General features: G+C 39.2%; 2 protein-coding genes across 28 annotated transcripts in view; one reads left to right on the forward strand and one right to left on the reverse strand.

The window, feature by feature from the left end:
- WWP1 (WW domain containing E3 ubiquitin protein ligase 1) overlaps positions 1-7,671 on the forward strand; it is a 137,768-nt gene extending 130,097 nt beyond the window's left edge. For 13 of the 14 annotated variants that reach the window (XR_014055759.1, XM_081496804.1, XM_081496791.1 and 10 more), the window contains one exon: positions 6,109-7,671. Coding sequence is in view for 12 of the 14 variants with exons in the window: in XM_081496804.1 (XP_081352930.1) it covers positions 6,109-6,208 (100 nt within the window). In the remaining 2 variants the exon portion in view is untranslated. The remainder of the gene's footprint in view (positions 1-6,108) is intronic. The other variant, XR_014055760.1, reaches the window with a different exon arrangement.
- Positions 7,672-10,988: 3,317 nt separating this feature from the next.
- Positions 10,989-22,658, reverse strand: part of RMDN1 (regulator of microtubule dynamics 1) — a 35,555-nt gene continuing 23,885 nt past the window's right edge. For 5 of the 14 annotated variants that reach the window (XM_081496805.1, XM_081496811.1, XM_081496813.1 and 2 more), the window contains 6 exons: positions 22,049-22,138; positions 19,030-19,085; positions 17,323-17,410; positions 15,944-15,974; positions 12,585-12,714; positions 10,989-12,035 (listed from right to left, as the gene is read on the reverse strand). In XM_081496805.1, coding sequence (XP_081352931.1) covers positions 11,879-12,035; positions 12,585-12,714; positions 15,944-15,974; positions 17,323-17,410; positions 19,030-19,085; positions 22,049-22,138 — 552 coding nt within the window. In that variant the 3' untranslated portion in view covers positions 10,989-11,878. Of the gene's footprint in view, positions 12,036-12,580; positions 12,715-15,943; positions 15,975-17,322; positions 17,411-19,029; positions 19,086-22,048; positions 22,139-22,658 lie in introns of all 14 variants that reach the window. The other 9 variants (XM_081496809.1, XM_081496816.1, XM_081496817.1 and 6 more) reach the window with 6 other exon arrangements.

Raw genomic sequence — 22,658 nt, forward strand, 5'->3', positions numbered from 1 at the left:
AAAAAGGAAAGAAGAGGCCAGGCTTATTGAAAGTTGTTGATTATGAAGTAGTAAAAACTATTAACTTTATTAAATCTTGAGACTAGAAGTATGTATGTAGTTTTTTTTTTAATATTCTGTATGACAAAATAAATGGCAAGTCTACATAAAACACTGGTTTTTGTCTTGAGAAGAAGCTCTTAGACAGTTGTTGAGATAAAAACTGAAGAGCTTGCTTTTTTTGTGAAATGCTCTTTTTTACTTGAAAACATAACAGACTATTTCATTCAGACTTTTTTCTTGAAAATTAAGTAACAGCTCATCACTTTAAGGAAAACAACTAACAGCATTTGTTGGTGATGATAAAATTGAAATTTCCTGCAAAAATCAGAATTTTGGAAAACTTGTATATTCAGCTTCACAGCTTCCCAAGACTTTTCATATTTGAAAATTCGTTATAACTTGGTGAACCCATATTTCCAAATGACTAATACATGATGTTACAAACTCATGTATGGAAAAAACATCCAAAGTGCAAAATAAACCAATGGATTTCATATAACAGAATACAAAGGGTTCTGTGATACGATTTCAAAACCCATATTATGCACAACCTTGTCAAACTTAGTATATTATCAAAGAATAATATCCACAATTATCTGGAAAAAAAAATTACGTGAGTACACCTCTGTTTTCTAACTCCACATCTGTATGGCAACAGTTTTCATATACTTAATCTAAAACAATGCAGTTTGATAGTATAAACACATAGGTATTAGAATCCAGATGTTTTCTATTAAACCAGACATTAAGATGATTTGCAAAAATATGAAACGAGGTCACTTTTTTCACTACTTTTTTGAAAACAGTCACTTTTTTGATAAAAATAACTTACTTTCATTTTCACAGTAAATTATTTTTAAAATTTATGGTAAATATCAATAGCTGTAATTCACATAAACAAAAAGCTCTTTGAATTTCTCAGTGTTTTTAGATGTGAAAAAGGATCCTGTTCACCAAAAACTTTTGAGAACACCAGGTTGGATTAAACTGGTGAGTCCAGTGCAGGAGAGATTGTTGAGGCAGGGGACAGAGAGTTCATAACCAAAGGAGATAATTCTTTAAGATGGAAAGAATTGGGATTTTGAGTGTGAGTTAAGGGATTCACTTTGGTGAAAACAAGAACATTTCCTTTGTTGTAACAGAAGAGGAAGAAAAGTTGGGTGTAAACTATAGATAGATTTTAGATTTTGTGAAGGAAAAAAGGAGTTGATCAACTGTTGATTTGTTTCCTCCAAGTATTTATAAGGTGAAGTCACAGGCTAACAGTGAAGAAGGGAAAGGCTTGGAAGGAGAAAGAAAGGGAGAGTTGTCAGGAACTAGACAAGCATTTTCTAGAGAAACATGGCTAAGAACGCTGGGCAGCGTTGGATTGCCCACTCGGATCTAGTAGTTCATGTGAAGTCGTCAGATTTCCCACGCATTAATTTTCAACTGATAAGGTACAAGGAATGAGAAAGTAAAAGGCTGAATTCATTCAGAGTTTAAGTTCAAAAGGAGAGAGAAGATTTTAAGGTATTTGCAAGATAGTGATTATGATGGACCATGATCTCTATAAAGTATTAGGTTGGTGCAAAAGTAATTGCAGTTTTGGACCATGAATTTTAAGTCATTATATCTAGGCTCAAATTCATCTTTATTCATCAAAATAGAAACCATTACAGTCAACACATTTTTGCCAATGAGAAATAAGTTTGTCTATTCCTGTAGCATAAAAATCCATACTTCGGGATTAGACAAACCCTCGGGGAAAGCATTTTCAGCCTTCTGCTGGTTGTGAAAGCATTTTCCCTGCAGAATGTTGTCGAGATGCTTGAAGTAGTGGTCGTCAGTTGGCGAGAGGTCAGGTGAATGTGGTGGATGAGGCAAAACTGCATAGCCCAATTCTTTCAACTTTTGAAGCCTTGGTTGTGCAGCATGTGGTCGGGTGTTGCCGTGGAGAATTAGGCCCTTTCAGTTGACTAATGCTGCCTGCAGATGTTGTAGTTTTTGGTGCATCTCATTGATTTGCTGAGCATACTTCTCAGATGTAATGGTTTCACCACGATTCAGAAAGTTGTTGTGGATCAGACGGGCAGCAGACCACCAAACAGTGACCATGACATTTTTTTTCTGTTTTCCTTTTTTTTGTATTTGACCATGACCTTTTTTTGGTGTAAGTTTGGCTTTGAGAAGTGCTTTGGAGCTTCTCAGTCCAACCACTGAGCTAGTTGTCGCTGGTTGTCTTAAATCCACTTTTCATCACACGTCACAATCCAATCGAGAAATGGTGTGTTGTTGCATAGAATAAGAGAAGATGGCATTGCAGAACAACAATTTTTTTGATTTTCAGTCAGCTCATGAGGCACCCACTTATTGAGCCTTTCCACCTACTTCGCTTCAAACGCGGAATGACCGTAGAATGGTCAGCGCTGAGTTCTAGCCGCTTCTCCTGCAGTGGTAGGAGGATCAGCTTCGATGATCCTCTCCGTTGGTCATTGTAACTTCCGACGGCCAGCCACTGTGGTGCTCGTCTTCAAGACTCTCTTCTCCTTTGCATAACTTCTTGAGACACCACGGCACTGTACGTGCGTCAGCAGTTCCTGGGCCAAATGCGTTGCTGATGTTGCAAGTTGTCTCTGCTGCTTTATCTCATTTTGAAATCAAATAAGAAAATCACTCAAATTTGCTTTTCATCTAACATCATTTCCATTAAATATAAAATAAGCAGCAAGTAATAAATCATTAGCAAAAAACATAAAGTGAGAAATGTGCGTTCAAGTGATGTATAAGATAACCACATTTATCGAGAATGTATTCCAGTATCAAATGGCAATTTCAACAGTGCCAAAACCTCAATTAGCTTTGCACCAACCTAATACTTATAATGATGGGCTGTGGCTTAAGAAGTGAAGATAGGAAGAGTCTGTGGACAAGGTAGGATGGTGAGAAAGTATTGGGTTAACAGGTTGGCATTTTGATTGCAGTAAGCTGGGGAAAACAGATAATCAGAGAATAGAGTGTTTTAGTTAATAATTCCCTTTGCTGCTGACTCGCTGACCAAGTTCAAGGTATGGTACTAAAGTAGAGGTACAGGTCACTAGAAGGGCCAAGACCTGGGAGGCCGTAGCGTGGCTTGTCACCTGAGTGAACAAGAGGACCGTGAAGCAGGGGCCAGGATGGCAGTGAGCGAAGGAACATGGTCAGGGAGGAGGTGATAGCAAAAGTGCAAACAGAAGGCTTCATAGCCAGATCGTTTGGCTCAGCGGAGGGACGTGTGTTGGCTGGCTGCAAAGGAAATGGACTGTTGCAGACTAGCTGAGTTTCAGTTAAGGCAAGAGAGGAGTTGTTAAGACTGTCTCCAGGGGATCTTCCCGACCCGGGGATCAAACCCAGCTCTCGTGCGTTTGCAGGCAGATCCTTTACCATCTGAGCCACCAGGAAAGCCCATTAAGACTATAGAGGCCTGCAAATCGTGTAATAGAAGTTCAAAAGAACCGACTGGAATGCTGCGAGATGGATGGCACAGGCGGAGATACTGTTCAGATCGGGGGGATATGGTTGGTCAGGACTGGGTGAGGATTTAGGTGCAAGGATGACCCAGAGAGACTCGCGTGTCTGGCAGTGACCGAGGGGCACGGTGCTGTACCCACAGGCTGTGGGGAGGCGGTCCTGATGGCCCTCAGGTGGGGTCCCACTGCCGCGGTCCCCAGGGCTTTGCTTAGTGAGGTGGCAGCTCTCAGGATACGGGGACAGCAGGCGCCGTACGTGTGAAGCAAGCTCATAGGGTACTTCTCCCCTCCCCTTTTTATATGTAAGAAAATAGATAGCAAACATTACTCAAAGTGGAACTAAAAAGCTAAGCTAAAATGGTATTCTGATATTCACATAGTAAGTACTCAGCAAAAGATGAATATTTTTAGTATGTTTCTGTCCTTTGTAAACCAGCACAGAACAGAATAGGTCATGTCTTAGAGCCATGTTTTTGAATGTTTTAAAGATACCCATTTTCTTACATGGTTCAACTCAACACTTACTAAATGTCTCCTGTATGCAAAATGGATCTGTGTTAGGGGATAAGAGGGGACGCAGCCCTTGTGAATTTTAGAATCTAATGGAAGAAACCAGTCAGTCATAATACAGAGTAAATCCTAAATAGAAATAGAAAGACCTCATGAAGAGGGGAATTATGAAGTCTGTATATAACATGTTCAAGGAGAATTCTTGGAGGAAGTTTTGTGGCATTAGGACTGATTCTAGGCAGAAAGGGTATTCTGGAACATCGCAGAGTATAAACAGGGCAGACGAGTGTGTGGTCTGCCTGGAGAACACGGAGTAAGTCGGTGGGGCCCGCACCAAACGGCCCAGGCTTCCTTTCTGACTCCCCCCTCCACAGCAGTTAGCAGCAGCAAAGGGGTTTCACACTTGCATGTAAAGGTCTTTTTAATAAAGGACCCCTGAAAGTGATGTAAGGCTAGGTAGTGAAGAAGTGAAAAAGAAAACTGTACACAAGGTCAGTAGGCAGGCCATTCTGATGGTGCAGATAAAAGATGACGAGGCGGTAGGTACAGGTGGATATGGTAGCGACAGAGATGATCGGGGTGGCGGGGGAACGGTGGGGGCGACTTGGTAAACAGAAGGACGGTTTGACAAAGGCAGGTGATTGGCTGTCTTAGTATCGGACTCCTGTTGATAAAAGTCTTCCCTGACCTCAGCTCACTCTCAGACTGTACCTCAGGCATAGAGGAGGTGGCGGGAGGGGCCAGGTGGGAGCAACATGGTCGGAGACACAGTGTTAATTGGCTGCCTTGTTTCAGAAGGCTCTTTCCTGAGGTGGTTTCCTGACTGGGGCAGATAACTGGTAGGAGTAGGAGGGAACTGGACCGTCTCTAGAGACCTTCCACATGAGAAGAGAAAATACAGAGCGGCTTAGACTTCTCAGCGCTGTCTCCCTAGACACTAACAGAGTGGGCACCAAACCCCGAAACTCCTGAATCCTGACCCCGCTGCTCAGTGATGTATCTTAAAAAACATAAATGTTAGTCTACACCTTTGTAAGTTGTAAAACAATACACTGATGATTTGAGCATTTTCCATGTTTTTTGTATTTCATCAGTTAATCCCAGCAGGGAATTCTCTTTGAGTCTGGCAAGACTGCAAGCATATTATTTCAGAAATAGTTCTACATACGACAAGTGAAACTGAAAGTCACTCAGTCGTGTCTGACTCTTCGTGACCCCATGGATTGTACAGTCTGTGGAATTCTCCAGGCCAGAATACTGGAGTGGGTAGCCTTTCCCTTCTCCAAGGGATCCTCCCAACCCAGGGATCGAACCCAGGTCTCCTGCATTGCAGGCAGATTCTTTACCAGTTGAGCCACCAGGGAAGCCCAAGAATACTGGAGTGGGTAGCCTATCACTTCTCCAGCGGATCTTCCTGACCCAGGAATAGAACCGGCTCTCCTGCATTGCAGGCGGATTCTTGACCAACTGAGCTATCAGGGAAGCCCAACATATGACAAGATATTTGAAAAGACAAAAGTATGTATTTGGTGATAGACAGTCTCCACCCTAGAATGTAAGTTCAGTGAGAACATGGACCTTAGTTTCTCATCTGTGTATCGCTAGCTCCTAGGAGAAATACCTGATACAGAAAAGATTCTCAGTAAGTAACTGATGAGTGAGTGAATTCATAGGTGAATGAGTGAAAGAAATGGACTCTTTTAACCCAAGAGAAGTTAGAGGGACTCCAGAAACAATGTAACATGATACTATAGAGAAGAGGGAAAAAATTCCAGCGGTTTTATCCATTATTGCTACAGTTATTATTTGTAATTCCAGCTTTCTCTGGGAAACATTAAAATATTTTTATGAATAGGTCTTAAAATTGAGTCGATTGCTATAAGAAAATTTGTATGTTTAATATTATGTTCAGTAAGTATTAATATAGTAGTAAATTGTCTGTTAGAATACTTCCAACAAAATTTTTACATTCTTCCTGTTTTTCAAATGTATTCTAAAAATATATTGTATTAGAAATATTTTCAGAGTTTATTTTATTGAAAACACATTTGTTTTTGTTTTTGTTCAGTTTTAATCGCTTGGATCTACCACCATATAAGAGTTATGAACAACTAAAGGAAAAACTTCTTTTTGCAATAGAAGAAACAGAGGGATTTGGACAAGAATGAATGTGGCTTCTTGTCTTGGAGGAGCTCTTGCATTTAAATACCCCAGCCAAGAAAAGTTGCACAAATAGTGTATATAAGCTGTTCATTCTGTACAGTGAATTTTCTGAACCTCTCAAAAGTATAAATGTTTTCCGTTCTTCCACAGAAATATGCAAAACAGCTCATCCTTTTCTACTTTATTTATTGTTCCCTTGAAATGACTGACCAGGAAAAAAAAATCATCCTTAAATTTTGAAGCAAGCAAGAGACTTTATTAAAAATAAGTATATATCTATATAAGCATATATGATAGTGGCTCTAGTTTTATAGAGCTCAGAGTGGACTAAACGTGACAGCCATTCATTCGAAAATAGTCTGGATTCACTTTACCTTGTTTCTGTTATCCAGGGGAAAAAGTTCAAATTGGTCTGTGTTTTTTTCCCTGATGTAACATCTCTTGAGGGTGTTTAGTTGCATGGCTGTTCAGGAAGGTATTAAGGGCTTAGGCCAAAATCTTACTTTGAATATGTTAAAAAAGTGCTGCTGGCTTTTCTTAAGATGGGTGCTTGAACCTGTCAGTTTATTTTAAATAAATACAGTAGTTGAAAAATTTCCCTCTTTGATACATCACTAATACAGTCAAAGTCATTAATGAAACCATAACTTATATGAGTAAATCATATACTAGATCTACTACCATTTTTTTATTCTGGAAAGTGGAGAGAATTCGCTGAGCATAGAGGTTTGTTTACATGTTACTTTGGGATGCCAGGTATTTGTGGAATTAAAAAGAATCAGGCGCTTCTGTACTTTAGTTTTAAAATCTGTGATGTTCTTTAAATACAGAATAAATTGATGTAATTTGATACGTAGGAACATAAAAAGGTAATGTGAACTTTTCTGCTTTTGTGTTCGAAATTTTGGTTTTATAAAACCAGATGGATTGAAGACTTACATAAGCATCTAAATATTCAAATAAGTCTAATGATTTCCTATTACAGTTTGAATATCTTCATTCCTCTTAAATTCACAAAAGTTCTATGTATCTGAATAAGCATATAAAAAATATTTTGGTCTTCCCTTTTTATATAAATTATTATTTTTGTCCTAGGTAAATACTTTGTTTTTCATTATCAAAGACATTTACTGAACTACAAAAATGTGTAAGAATCTGATGTGAATGATATTAATGCTGCTTTAGCAAGTGGGGCTTCCTTATTAATATAAAAATTTAAATTTCCACTTGTATCATTATTTCAATATACACTATAAATTTCATTAACTTAAATTTTTTTTAACCATAGAACTGACATAATGTTACCAGTAACATATTTCACTAAGTACATACAGATAATACTAGTATACAATTTAACTTCTCTAAACAATACTTTTTGCTTTGCCAAAACTTTTTCTACATATTTAGATTATGTTCTGCATTTTTATTCAGAATTCATAGTAAAGATGAAATAAAAGTCAGTGATCCACTTGGTTGACTACTTTCCCCAAATCCTCATTACTGACTTTCTAGTTATTTTCATGCCTAAAGAATAAACAACAAGAGAACGACCGCGTAGGACAGACGATGCGTGAGAGGCTGCCCGGTCTTCAAAGGGGCTCCTAAGCGGGAGCAGGCGCGCGGCGCCGCCGAGCTCTGCTGTGACGGCGGTGGCCGGCGCTCGGCTGCGGAGACGCCCGCGGCGGGGCTGACGGAGCCCTCGGGCCGCGCCTGCCTCCTCGCCTCAGGTGAGACACCGCCGCGCCACAGCGGGCTTCAGAGAACCAGCGTTCTGGAGCGCGCTCAGGCCCTTCTGAGCGTCACCCCTGGAATCCAGGCCTGCGGGCAGGATGTCCCTGCTGGGCTGACACGTGCACTGCGGCAGTGGGGGGAACCCGAGACCCGTGTCCTCCGCTCCCTTGGCAGTGCCCGTCCTGGGCTGGGCCAGGCGAGGCCCCCGGGCCGAGCGTGACCCCGCGGTGAGCGCAGAGGCGGCCCGCGCCCCCCGCGCCCCCGCGCCCCGGCCCGCACCCTCAGACCAGCCGCCTGCCTGCCTGGAGGGCAGAGGCCGCCAGGGGCTTGTGCTTGTACTGCTTGCAGGGCAGAAGGGTGAACCAACACTAGGGCCCTCCAGCCTCAGTCAGACACCCAGCTTTCCCAGTGTTCAACACTGCTGTCAGGAAACACCCTTCCTGTTCATCAGAAGGACCCCGAGGTGGTATGCTGCGTCCGGACTGGGAAGACTCCAGACACTTGACAGGAGACCATGGCTGCGGACTTCCCGGGACGGGGAGACTCGTAAGGGCCTGTCCCTTTGGGATTCCCGAGCTGTGACCCGGGGCCTTGGCCGTTCTGGAGCTGCAGGGAGGCGCTGCTCCTGACGCCGCTGTGAGGTCATCTCAATGTCGGGAAGCCTGACACGGACCCACTGGGCCAGCTTGGTTTTTGTCCATCTGAGTGAACTGGTGCCAGATGAAGCCTGTCACGGGCTTTTTGAGTCTGAATATTTGGTTGAACCTCAGAAGACACTCGTGGGCATTACAGAATCAAACAGAAATGTTCTCTGGTTGAAGTAGGTAACCAAAAAAATGAAAAGGCAGGGTGAACCCAAACCAATAACAGAGTAATAGTCCAAAAGTGGCATCTTCTGCCCTCACTTCCTCAGCACATACACTAAAGTTGAACAGAAATGGCATCTCCTGAATTCCAAATTTTCTCTCCCCAATCTTTGACCAAGGACAATCAGATGTTAACAGCATTTTTAAATGTTAACTGATACTCCTGGTAAATACATGTTCTTTAATCCTCAAAATTTCATTAGGTTCTTAGGGGCTTTTTTGTTTTTTCCTTGTAATTATGTTTATTTTAAAAAGTCTGAGAAAAAACATTTTTACAAAATCTATAGCTAGTCCACTCAAGATAGGAAAATTTCTGGCAACAAGAGTAGGATAACAGCCACTTTCCAAGTCAGATATCCTCTTTCTTAAAAGGTTAACAGGTGCGCAAGAGGCAGTTTTAATCACCCGTAGCCCATGTCTATGGTATATTTAGAAGACAGAATACTGCAAACTTCTGTCCACATATATGTGGGGAAATAGGCATCTCAAACTAGCAGTCAGCTCTGGAACACAAGAACCGAGGCAAGGGGGCACTGCACGGGAAGGGGAATAATGGGGCCCCAGGGTTCATCCCCAGAAGCAGCAGTTCTCTCCTGGAGTGGAGAGATGCCAGGAGAAGCAGTGTGGGACCTGGGAGGTCAGACTCCTGGGAAGTCAAGAGAGGCTGAAAAAGCACACAGCTGGAATCTCAGGAAGGTACCGCTTCTTGGAGAAGGGAGCTATTCCTTTGTAAAGGGGGGGAAAGAAACAGCAGCTCTATAAAAGACCCAGCAACCACACGCCTGGACGTTTATGTTGATATAACTGATACAAGTCATACCTTATGTTCATAGCAGCCAAGGTTTGGAAACCACCCAAATGCCCTAAGGTGGATAGTTAAATAAACTGGTACACCCATACAATGAAATATAATCAACAATAAAAAGAACTGTTGACTACATTTAGATGGATCTGAAATGAGTTATGCCAAATGAAAAAAGCCAATCTCAAAGGATCACATTCTGTATGACCCATTTATACAATGTTTTTGAAATGACAAAATTATAGATAACTACAGAGAATCATTAGCGGTTGTCAGGATTAGGGATGGTGGCAGGGAATGTGTATGACTGTCAGGGACAGCACTAAGCATTTTTGTGATGGGGCAGTTGTGTATCTTCATCATGGCAGTTACAGAAATCTACACATGGCCAAACTGCGTAGATCACACACATGAGATCACTTAAAAGTGGTAACATCTGAATAATGTCTGTGGACTGTACAATTTCCTGGCTTTGATATTGTACTACACGTACATGTTACCACTGAGGCAAACAGAGGAGGATACTCAGGACTTTTCTGTGTAGCACTTTTTGGCAACTTCTTATGAATCTATTTCAAAGGGAAAAAAATTTAAGCAGCTCTATATAGTATCAAAGACAGATCCTCCCCTCCATAAAAGGCTTTATGACTAAAAGAAACCTTATTTTACAAAACTATTTCATTTTGTAAATTACCGAGGCTGTTACTGAACTAATCCAAACTCCTTATCTCCCATTTGATAAAGTGGCATTGCTGGTCATTAAACACACACAAAAAAGTCATACCTCCAAAAAATGACATTCAAAGTCACTCTAAAGAGAAAAGTGAAAATGAGGAAATTTCAGATGAAAATGCTGAACAGAAAAAAAAAAAAAAACACAGTAAAATCCTTCAACGCAATATACTAGTCTAAATTAAATCTAAATAATAATTGCAGACATGAAAAAAATCCAAATTAGAAATTCAGAACTGGACCAAAAAAACATGAAGATGTGAAATGCCTACTAACTTAAATCAGGAGGAAAAAGAAGAAAAAGAAACATCTCAAAAGTGAAGACAAGCAGTATCTATCAGAGAAAGTGATAAACATAAACGTCAAAGAAGATCTAATACACATATAAGGTGGAACAGCGTTTCTCTAAAGGTGGTCAATAAGGCCATTCTGGAAGGAGGGACAGTTTGGAAGACAATTGGACTGGCCTTTTTAAAAAGTCAATGCTGTGAGAGAAAAAGATGGGTTACTGTTCTAGATTTTAAAAAACTAAGGCAGAAAATTAAATGCAATGTATGATCTTTGAATCTTGGTTTCTAGAAGTATAAGACATTTTGGGACATTTAAGGATATTTGAATATGGCTGGATATTAAAAAATTGCTATTAACTTTCTATTTGCAATGTGAATTTGTATTTATTTAGACGGATGTCTTCATTTTGAGACAATGAATGCTGAAATATTTAGGGATGAAATATGTTGTCTACTATTTCAAAAGTTTACAGATACATGTAAATATATGAATATATACACACATAAGTAAAATATAGCAAAAGATTAGCAACTGTTGAGCCAGAGATGGGTATTAATAGTCCAATATTTTGAGTTTTTGCTTCTGTTTGAAAATATACATGATAACCTCAAAGAGTACATAATACCCACATTGTGTCTTCCCTTTGAGAAAACCCCACCTAGACATACACTCAGATGTCTCTAAGTGACATTGAAGATACGACTTCTCACAGACGTTAGGGTCTGCACTGGTGGCACCCTCGTTCCCGTTTCTCCTTGGGTTCCATGTTCCCTTCACCCATTAGGGAATAGACTTTGGGCTCGCCTGGTGACAAAATCAACCCACTTTTAAGACTCCCTCACGTTTTAAAAAGGAAACCACTCCATTTTCAGTCCTCTCCTGACGGAGTTCTTTCCTTATGCAGGTTGGCTCCAAGACACATCAGTTAACTGCTTTATACCAAGAAGCCCCCTCATGCTGAGCTCCTAACTCACTGTTGCTTCTCTGCAAGGGCTCAGCTTTGAATCAGTCCAACGTGAAGAGGCACCCGTCCTCTGCCAGCGCTTCCACACTTAGCTTTCTTTTCTCGATCCCCATCCTGATGTGGTGTGGTCCCCTTGGAAATCGCATGCCCTTCTGTACGGCTGGCATCTCGCATGCACGGTCATCTCTGCCTCTAAGCCACGGAGACGTCTCTGCCACTCTTGTGGGAATCATTTCTTTCACCTTGTTATTTGTGAAGAAATCTAGAATTTTGTATGTTTGTTAAATGGTCACAACGTTAAAAGAACAGCCATAGAACAGTTATAGTTAATGTATTTATTATCTTTAAAATCTGATGAAAAGGCAATGCTTCTTAGATACTTCATTGAAAAATTCTCAGTTCTTGTAACTGAAACCTGTAAGTAACTGAGCAGCTTCTGTCTGTATCTAAAATGGAAGAATGCATATTATAAGTAAACAGTACAGCACAGAGGTCAACTTGTGAAACAGGTTTATAAAGTAGTTTTTAAGAGTTTCAAGAAACACCAGGCTAGTACAGTGAGAATAAACTTTCTCAGAGAGCTCAGAGATGAGACTTCGAGAATTCTTCACATTAGCGCACATCCCCTGCCTTTTATGTTTTAGAAATCTTATCTGATCTGTTATATATAGACACGTCAAACAGGAATAATTCTGTGTTGTAGCGAGTAATTCATACATGTTTAGTTGCTCAGTCGTGTCTGACTCCTTGCAACCCCATGGACTGTATGTAGCCCACCAGGCTCCTCTGACCATGGGATTTTCCAGGCAAGAATACTGGAGTGGGTTGCCATTTCCTTCTCCAAAAATATTTGCTATACGCATTTGAAACAAGCACTATTATTTAATAATATGCATTTAGGCAGTGACATTTTTAAAGCAGATCTTGATGCCCCTTTCCCTAACGTGCCTCAGTGGAAACCCGTCTGCCTTGTTCACTGGAGATGCTGTACCTGCCTGTCTTCCTCCGTGTGCGCTGGGTAGTCCTTGGCTTTTGTCAGCCAGAAAGCAGCGAGCTTTTTGTTGCGCAGCTTCAAATACGTCTTTCCTAGAAGGAGCAAGTTTTTGCTGTAGAAGTTTGGATCCACTGTACGTAAGAAAGAAAAAGAATTTACATTTTATCTCCGATGAAGCAGTATCGCTCTTATTTTGAAAGGCTTAAATTTTCTGGTCTAAACGCCAATACAGTAGGTCCCCTGCTTTGAACAAGATCCATTCTGGGAGCGCACACATTCGTAAGTCCGGGTGGTTCCTAAGTCCAACAAAGCCAACTAACACAGTGGGCTATGTAGTATTGTACTGTAATACTTTTCATAAATAAGTAAAAAAAAATGTTAATCTTACAGTACAGTACAACAGCTGGCATACGAGCAGAGACCAGAGACGAGCAGAGACCAGAGACGGAAGAGTTACTCTGTGGAGGAGGGAGAGGGGAGACGGCAGAGGTGAAGGGTCGTCAGCGACAGGAGATACCAGCTGCAGCCCTGCTGCTCTCACAGCCATTTCAGACCTTCTGGGCTTGAAGTCAAGATCCTGCACTCCTGCTCCTACACAGCACTGCCCCAGGGCACGGGCACACGCTCCTGTAGAGGACGTGACAGTGCGCGCCAGACACGTGAACTAAACTAGTCTGTGTGTGAGGGACTTGCTGTAATATACTAGGCTAGTGAGAATTCTCTTTTGCTCAACTATTCCTATCAAAAAAAACTGAGATAATTACTATTTTTTGAGTGTCTACTTTGTGCTAGGCATTATATTACACACATTTCTTATTTTCACAGCAACTTTATAAAATTGGTACTCCATTTAATAGATGGAAACCTGAGGGGGTCCTGATAGACAAGAAGCCCCATCTCTTTTGTTGCCTGGATCCTAAGTGCCTACAACAGTGCCTCAAACTGTACTCAGGACGTACTAGCTGACTGAGGAAATGAAATCATGAGGATATATCAGTGTGTGTGTGTGTACACACATTTGATCAACCTTTATTGAATGTGGGCTCTGTTTGGCAATGGTTTAGTTGCCGAGTCGTGTCTGACTCCGTGTGCCCCATGGACGGCAGCCCGCCAGGCTCCTCTGTCCACGGATTCTCCAGGCAAGAATACTGAGTGGGTGGCCGTTCGCTTCTCCAGGGGATCCTCCTGACCCAGGGATCGAACCCAAGTCTCCTGCATTGCAAGCGGATTCTTTACCGTCTGAGCCACCAGGGAAGCCTGTGGGCTATGTTTAAGCGCAGATGAAGTCTCTGCTCTTTTGGAATTTGTAACGAAAAGGAGAAACCAGCATGAGCACACCTGGGTGTAACTTAAGAGTAACAGCACTGCTTTGACAGGAGCACACATTTTAAAGTTCCATAGAAAACCAAACAAGCAGCTAAGAGGTTACACCTAGACTGACTTGGCGGCTGAAGAGAATTTTAACACGAAAGTGGAGAATGTGTTTGGCTGAAGCAAAAATGTGAACAAAAAGCCTAAGAACGAAAGCACGGGACTGTCTTACTTCATTAATTCTATACAGTTTCCGCCTGTCAACCTGGGACCCTTCTATATTTAAAGTATAATTTTTCCTGGGATATGATTTATGATTAACTACATTTGTTTCTTAACCCAAACTTGTTTGCTTCCTTAATCTGAAGATGTTTGTAAGATGCCATGTTGATGTGCGTAAGGCTTCCTCGGAGTTAAGGAGACTCACTCATTCCTCCACCGCTTACGCCGTCATTCTGCCCAGCGCTCTGTGCTAAGCAACGACGGCGCCACGTGTGCAGGAGGACAGTCCCGTCTCCCCTGAATTTCCTTTCAGACAGGGAAACAAACAGTCATACTGTGGACTGATAAGGGCCATGAAAGGGGAAATAAAAGATACTAAAGGCATAGGAGGAGCTTCTAAACCAAACGTCAGCCATAAGGAAAGGTGTCCGAGAGGACGTGACCTTACAGGGGAAGCCTGGAGGATGGCTGGAATTACCATGGGTCACTTCAGCTCCACAGAAGTATAACCGTGTTCTTCTCAGCAACCCAAATGCTTGAGTCTCTTAAGGTGCTTTTTTAACTTTGTAATTATACTTCTCAGTTTCTTTGTGAAAACTGCATTCCCACATCATATCCATGATACGTAAAACTACCATCATGAGAGGATATCAATGGAAGGTCGTTAACAGTAAATCAGAATTAACAAATTACAGAGAGAGTTAACATTCAGACAAAATTCTTTAGAAGAAATGTATTTCAGAAATGCTTTGCTATCATGAAAGCATTTGAACAAGTCATATGAGTAGGCTCTCAAATTTAGTAAATTGTTTTAATCTTCTTCTGATTAAGTTTTATAGAAATATATTGGCAGTGGTTTTTTTGGGGGGTGGGAGTATTTGGACATTAGGCTTATGTCTCTTACGTCTCTAGTTTCTGCCATTGGAAAGGATAAATGTAGGCTGATGTTTTCTAGACTGGCTGTTTCTTGAAAGTAAGAGTAACAGAAAACTCTTGCAACAGAACAAAGACTGGCCTGGTTTAAAGCACGGAGTTCCCATTTAAATGCCATCTGAAATTTGCTAAGACAGTTGATCCCAGTAGTATTTTTTTATAACTATGTAAGGTGACAGGTGTTGACTAGACTTGCTTTTGTGATCGATTCATGATGTATGTGAATATCAAATCATGTTGTACACATGAAGCTAATACAGTATTATATGTCAATTATACTTCACTTTTAAAAAATAAACATTTTAAATGAAGATAAGTACATGCTTCAGATAAGCTGTGTGATCTTAAATCAAGAGTTAATCTGTCAAAGCCTCCTCCCAAAAAAAGGAAGGTTGAATGACATCAAATGAAGGATCATTAGAGCTGCGGCTCTAAACTCAGTAGGAGCCCACTTCCTTCTCAGGAGATCTTTACTAAACAAGGACTTTTAAAGATTCTCTGAGGACTTTCCTTGTGGTACAGCAGACGGGAACGCAGCGGACACAGGTTCTATCCCCGGTCTGGGAAGACTCCACACGCCGTGAGACCACTAAGGCCTGTGCCACACGAGAGGCCACCACAGTGAGAGGCCCCCGCACACAGCCGAGCAGCCCCACTCGCTGTTCCCAGAGAGGGCAGCAACGAAGGCCCCGCACGTCCACAAACAGATAATTTTAAAAAATGATGTGGTAGTGTCTAGCTCAAAAGAAGTTTATGAAGTATATCAGAACAAATTATTTGGTAGTGTCTAGCTCAAAAGAAGTTTATGAAGTATATCAGAACAAATAATTTTGTTTAAAAAATTACTATTACGTGTCAGACATTCATACAATTATATGAAATAAAAAAGGTTACCTTGCTCTGCCCTGTGAAAGTAGCCTAGGGCCTGTCAAAAACACAAAAGCCCAAATACATTGAAAAGGATTAAAACAGAGTCAGTATTAAAAAAGCATTTTCTTAAAAGATCTAGTCCTACATTAAATATAAGATAGGAAGTAAATCAAACTATCCTAAAATAATGATGCCCTTAAAAAACAGTAACAGTCAATTCATCAACAGTGAGAGTTAATACAGCAAAACTGAACATAACACTATTAAACCATCAGAATACAGATGACAGTATGTGGACCATCTCTAGTAATAACTTGACTGTTACTCAGAACTCGGACTGAAACCAGCATCACATGAAGAGAGGAAAGATCATTATCATGTACAACTCAGATTATTCTGACATTTTTCTTCTTAAATCAGAACAGTGGCTTTATGAGTAAAAACTAGATAAAATCAAAAGCTGTCTTTACAGTGATACACAGGTTGGGCCAATGCATTTTTAAGAGTCCTTTATAACTGAAATCCCTCCATAAGATGTTCAGGTCAGCCTGAGACTCCCTGCCAACTCCTTTTTGTCCCACTTAAGCTGCTTTCATACCACGTTAACTGACAACTGATCTCTTAGATACATAACTGATTTGTTATAGTAGAGATAATTGTGTCTTTTTTGTGAGAATGCATTCTTTTTAATAAAAACAAATATTTCACAACTCTATTCTGATTATACAACTAAATATTCTTTACATCAAATTCTACACTATAGCTTCACAGAAAACACTGTGATACAAGCTCATGATTCAAGTATTGGGAAATCTTTTTTAACCATCTTCTTTCTTACTCTAAAAATTTTGTGATAAGTAAACCCAAAATATGTGCCCTGAAATCCCTTTCAAGTTTTACTTTTAACAGGAAAAGCAAAAGACCTTAGAAATGAGACTATAAGCCTTTCAAACCTGCTTTTAAAAAATGTTGTAATTACTATTTATCAATACGAACATGCTTTAATTCCCAGATAGATGGGTGTTATCTTACAGAATCTTTACCGTCTGGGCCACTAGGGAAGCCTAGAATGTGTCCCTAAAATATACTGAGAAGCAACTGTGTATTTCTTGCTCTATTTTATAATTTTCATATGGTATAGATTTCAAACAGAAAATGAAGGTAGCTTTTAGCCATGGGGTTGGTTAGCTGACAATATACCAGAATGATCAGCCATTCACCTAAAGGGGAAAACACACACTCACCAGTCACAGACCATAAGCATCAGGCCTTTGTGATAAGAGCTGACGGGGCCATTAGAACGCGCTGGCGGCCCTCACTGCTGAGAGCTCCAGATGTGCAGACACTACAGAGTGGCCCAGCGGCTAAGAAACCAGACTAACTAACAAAGGATCTCACACTACCTCCTCATAGGTGGAGCTGGGCGGAGTTGCAAACAGCACTTTAGCAATTCTTCTTTGATACCAAGGCATTTCAGCAAATGTGTAACACCTATAGGGAAATAAAATGACACATATATTCAAATTGCACCTTCTTTTTTTCTCTTAAAGAGAACTAAGCATCTTAACATATATAAAAGGAATCTTCTCCTATTGTATATTTAAACAGCTTATACTTTTCATAATATCCAGTAGGTTAATATTTGTACTGAGTTAGAGACTGACTGATACTGCTCCGTCGATCTCGGTGTATTCTGTGACTAGGTATAAGCAGTAAGCAATATTTATAATAGTAATGGTAACAGTGTATCATGCACCACTGGGTACTCCCTTTGTGCAAAGTGCTGAGCTAAGTGATTCTCTCATCTACTCCTCACAATAATAAAAGGAAATAGAAACATTACCCCTATTTTTTTTACATAAAAACTCAGAGAAGTTTTTAAAAAAACAAGAAAAATAACAAAACATGGTATACCTAAATGACAAGAGCAACCAGCAAGTCTACAAATTTGAAAGGGTGTGGCAATAATGAACATCCAAGCTCACAGGAGGCCCCTGCTGCTTATCCATTTTAAATGCAGCAGGGTGTGCCTGTCCATCCAGACTCCCTAAATGTTCCTCCCGCCAGGAGCAGCCCTACGTTCATTCTAAAGCCCAGGGAGCTCTGCTCAGGGTTATGTGGCAGCCTGGATGGGAGGGGGTTTGGGGGAGAATGGGTACATGGATATGTATGGCTGAGGCCCCTGGCTGTCCACCTGAAACTATCACAGCATTGTTAATCAGCTATACTCCAGTACAAAATAAAAAGGTTAATAAAAAAAAATAACATCAAAACTCTCAACAACTTCCTGAAATAAGGAGGAAAAAAGTGTTCGATCTTTGATTAGGGTCTGAAGTCCTTGAGGAAGAAACGGTATTTCATTCATATTTGGTCACCAGCATCTGAATTACTGTCCCTCAATTACCATTAATTCTCACTCAGTAAGTGTTTTGTTAAACATGTCCTTTATCCAGTATTTACTTCTCTTTTAAAGGGTATTTACTTCTCTTTAAAGAGAGTTTGATATGGGACTTTGCACTGTTACCCCTCACAGAAGACAATAAATACTCAGCTCTGTAGACCACACGTAAAGAAAATGGTGGTAACCCTAAGAAAGACTCTCAAACCAGAAGCATTTAACACTCTGGTGTATGTTCATACCAGCAGAGTAAGGATGTACTTTGAACACAGGTTACATAAAAGTGGAAAGACGCTGAAATTCCTCAGATGAATCACACTGTATCTGACACACTTTGAAGATACAAAGACCCTCTAAGGCCATCCTATTGTATTACTATAGAGTTAGCTTAATCCAATTCCATTTAGTCTGGTAAATAAAAATAATCTTTCCCAAAAAAGGGAATTTAAGGTTTAATGAAAAGTTTCAATGCCTTTTTAGTCTTGGTACCTGTTTCTAAATAATCTGAATAACAATATTTAACAAAATCACAATCAAATTTAGTATTTTCTAAATACTAAACACTAAATAACCAGCACAACTGTAAGTTAATCTAATGGATTAAACACTCTTGACTCCCAAATAATATTTTAAGCATTTTACTTTTTTATATACTACAAAATAAGACCATACTAAGTACCACTGAAATATTTATCTCAAGAAATTTTCTTACCAAATACCCATAAGGTGAATTGAAGTAGCATCTTTAGGGTTCAGTTCAATTGCTTTCTAACAAGAAATGAGAAAATGAATCATATTTGTTTTCTAAACACCAATAAGTACTTTACCATATTTGCTGACAAAACCCATGATTTTTTTAACATATTGCAACCCAGAATTTCAATTTTTCTATGATAATCAACACCAATTTTCTTCCTTTTGACTCTTTAATTAAATTTATTTCAGTACACTATTAATTACTTACACTTAGATTACTATAAGATTCAGAAACTGACAGTAGGATTTAGCAAGAAGAAAGAAAACAAAATCTGTAAATGAACCTAATTTGAAAACAGTAACAATATATAGCTCTCAGTTATATCTTCTAGATTAAAGGAAAACTAAATAATAAAGTTCTTTGTGGCAAGTCCTATAGGACTATTAAGTAAAATTATTCTTTGTTAGAAAAACAAAATACGTAATTTTAGAAAGTCTCTTCCTATGTGCAAATTTGGTTTAAGTTCCCCATGTGTATTTAACAAAGGGAGAATAAACACTACTTAGTCACAGAATTCATTAAGAGAATAATTATGCACAATATAAAATATATTGATAGTCTCCCTAATTTCTATTTACTATGTGGAAGCCCTATATAAATTAATGTAAAGCATAAACTACATAACAACTTTAAAGAAATTACTCCTCTATTTTTCATTATTTTGTTGAAAACCACTAAGGAAATCTCAGATTAATGTTAATCCTATTAAAGATTAAAAAACAACAAAAAACAGAAAACACTTTTTAAGACTTCCTAGCTTACTTACACTTTTCTATAAAAACATATTTTCACTTTCAGTTGACAATGTGTGAAATACACATTTTTGAGTACCTGTACTGGTTACTAGAGTGACTCTGAAGTCAGACCAAATAGGGTTCAAAATCACAGCTCAATGACCTCTAACTTTTTGACCTTAGCAAGTTCTACATTCTTTCCAAGCCTGAGTTTGCTCTTGTACAGAATCAGGAAAGCAGTACACTTAACTTATAAGGTTGTGGTAAAACTTAAATGAGCAAGTCAACAAGAGGTGCTTAACACAGTAATATTTTCTATCATCAGAATCATTATTTTTACTTTTTGTAAGTCTCATAATGTTAGTAATAAGAGAGAGAATAGCTAAAATAAGGCTAATCACATATGACTTGGGGGAAATCTTGTTACCAATAATATGGGTAGGAATCAGCATTGACCTAATTTTGACTTTTCTATAAATAAAGTGATGTGCTTTACACAGCAGAATATATTTTAAAGTATATACAGCTCATATTCTGAGCAGCCTTTCCAAATCAGAGTTCCACCAGAAAATTAAGCCCTACAAAGTATTATACAAGTTACTATATTTTCCATTCTGCCAAGAATGGTACAGAGCTGGTCCATTTTGATGCAAAGGAAAGAAGTTAATTCATCATATACAACTGATGCTTTGGGTATTACAGTTTACTTTACTTTTGGGATGTGTTTGGAGGGGCTATACTCAAGCAAACCTTTTGTTTTATAATTCTTTCTGTCGTATGTTTAAGTGTCTTCAAAAACAATACAAAGATAATAATTCCTTATGGCTTTAGATGTAATAATGGAATCTGAAATAGAAGTAGTTTAAATGATCTTTTAAGTATGTAAATCCTAAACACTATCATTTAAAAAATATAGTTAATATACACACTTAAAAACTTAAAAATATTGCTTATTTTTAAATAATCTATAGCCTTCACAGTTTCTCTGAAGTATATATTAATTTATTGTCTGCAGTATTTCATTATTCACTTGGAAGTTATTTGTCAGGTATTTCTACATCCCATGGCACAAAATAATTTATGTGATTTATCTAATGCCACTCAGATTCTATTTCACTGAATCTCTAAGATAACATAAAAGTTATGACGTCATTATTTTGTATACCACTAAGAAAAAAGCAAAAAGAAAAAATCAGCACTGCTGATTATATACAATGCAATCTGATTTCAAAGGTCTTAAAATGTGAAAAATCTATATTACTAAATTCAAATATATATGTATGTTTATCAATGTGTGTGTGTGTGTGTGTGTGTGTGTGTGTGTGTGTGTGTATTATGTGTATATATATATATATATACTATCGATGCCCAAATAAGAAGCTAGGTCTCCGGACTCCTAGTCCGATGCTCTTTTCTGCTAGTCATTACAGTAACTAGGAATTGAATCAGTAACAATAAATATGTTTGTTTTCATCACTTTCTCTTAATTTGTATTTTTGAGATGGTCTATAATATCAGAAGATAAATACACTGGGCTTCTAGCTGCAGTTTTTTGTTGACTGTTTTTGGACAATAGACTAACGTATAAGCACAACATGAAATAAACAAATTCCTGGAGAATTTCTGGCACCTAAGGAAGAGCTTACTATAATAAGTAAATGAACTTTGGGGGAAATATTAAAACTCAAGAGATCATATTCATATACAGTACTATTACCTCTGCAAGTGGTGTGTCAATTATATTGGACTGCTGGATGAGACCATACCTCCTGGCACTCAGGACTTTGTATAAACCCCTCTCACGTTCTCTGGTCTTGGCCGAATGACTTGTTTAGGTCAAAAGATTATTACCAAGTGTGATGCAAACAGGCTTGACAAAAGCCTGCACAGTGGAACTTTTCCCCTGGCACACTCATTCTCGGAAGCAGCGACGATGCTATAGAGAAGTGTGGGCTGCACTACTAGACGATGAGAAGAAAAGCAGAGACATGCCCCCCGTGAGAGGGCCTCTTGTCCATTCCTGTCCGAGCTGAGGGTCCGGGTGCAGGGAGCCCTTTAAATGACCTCAGCCACAACGAGCAGAATGGAAGCACCATTGTGCACAGTTAATCCACAGAATTTTGAGAAATAATTTGTCATTGTTTTAGGCCACTAAGCTTTAGGTAGTTTGCTATACAGCAGGAAATAAGTAAAACAGAAATCTATTCAGAAAACTAATAACTTTTGAAGTCCATCAGTACCTCAAAATGCTCCTTGATAATGTAGGCATTTGCAATTTTAGCCTTGATTCCTTCATAATCTCCAACATCACTAATACAGATTGCATACCACTAAAAACAGAAGAATAAAAGGTGTAAGAATACTAATATTCAGTAATATTCCATTCACTACCAGGCTGCAATTCCTCAGTAGTTATTCTCATTTAACAAAAGGCTGAGCGCAAAACTGTATTAAATATACTGGAATATACAAAGAAAAAGCAGACATGGCCCTTAAGGAACTTAAGTTAGAACATGTTTGGAGAGAACCATAAGACAGAGGGTAGTGAATCTCTAAGAAAGTTACCAACACAATGGGGAGATAATGATTCACATTTATAGTATGAATATATAAATTTAGAAAAATGTAAAATTTAATAATTATCATTCTATTTTCTCAACCTATTTTCTGGGAACTGTTTTATTTCACACCCACATTGTTACAGTAATAACAGCCGTATTTGTCAATCGTGACTTTGTCCTCATACCCATAGCTGGACAACAAACCCAAACTGAGACAATCTGAGTTTCTTCGCTAAGAACTGAAACCAAATACCCAAGCTTCATAAACCGAGGTGCTGTGGAAAATCAC

This window comes from Giraffa tippelskirchi, chromosome 6 (genome assembly GCF_054371585.1).
Source record: "Giraffa tippelskirchi isolate mGirTip1 chromosome 6, T2T-mGirTip1v1.2.pri, whole genome shotgun sequence".
NCBI lineage: Eukaryota > Metazoa > Chordata > Mammalia > Artiodactyla > Giraffidae > Giraffa > Giraffa tippelskirchi.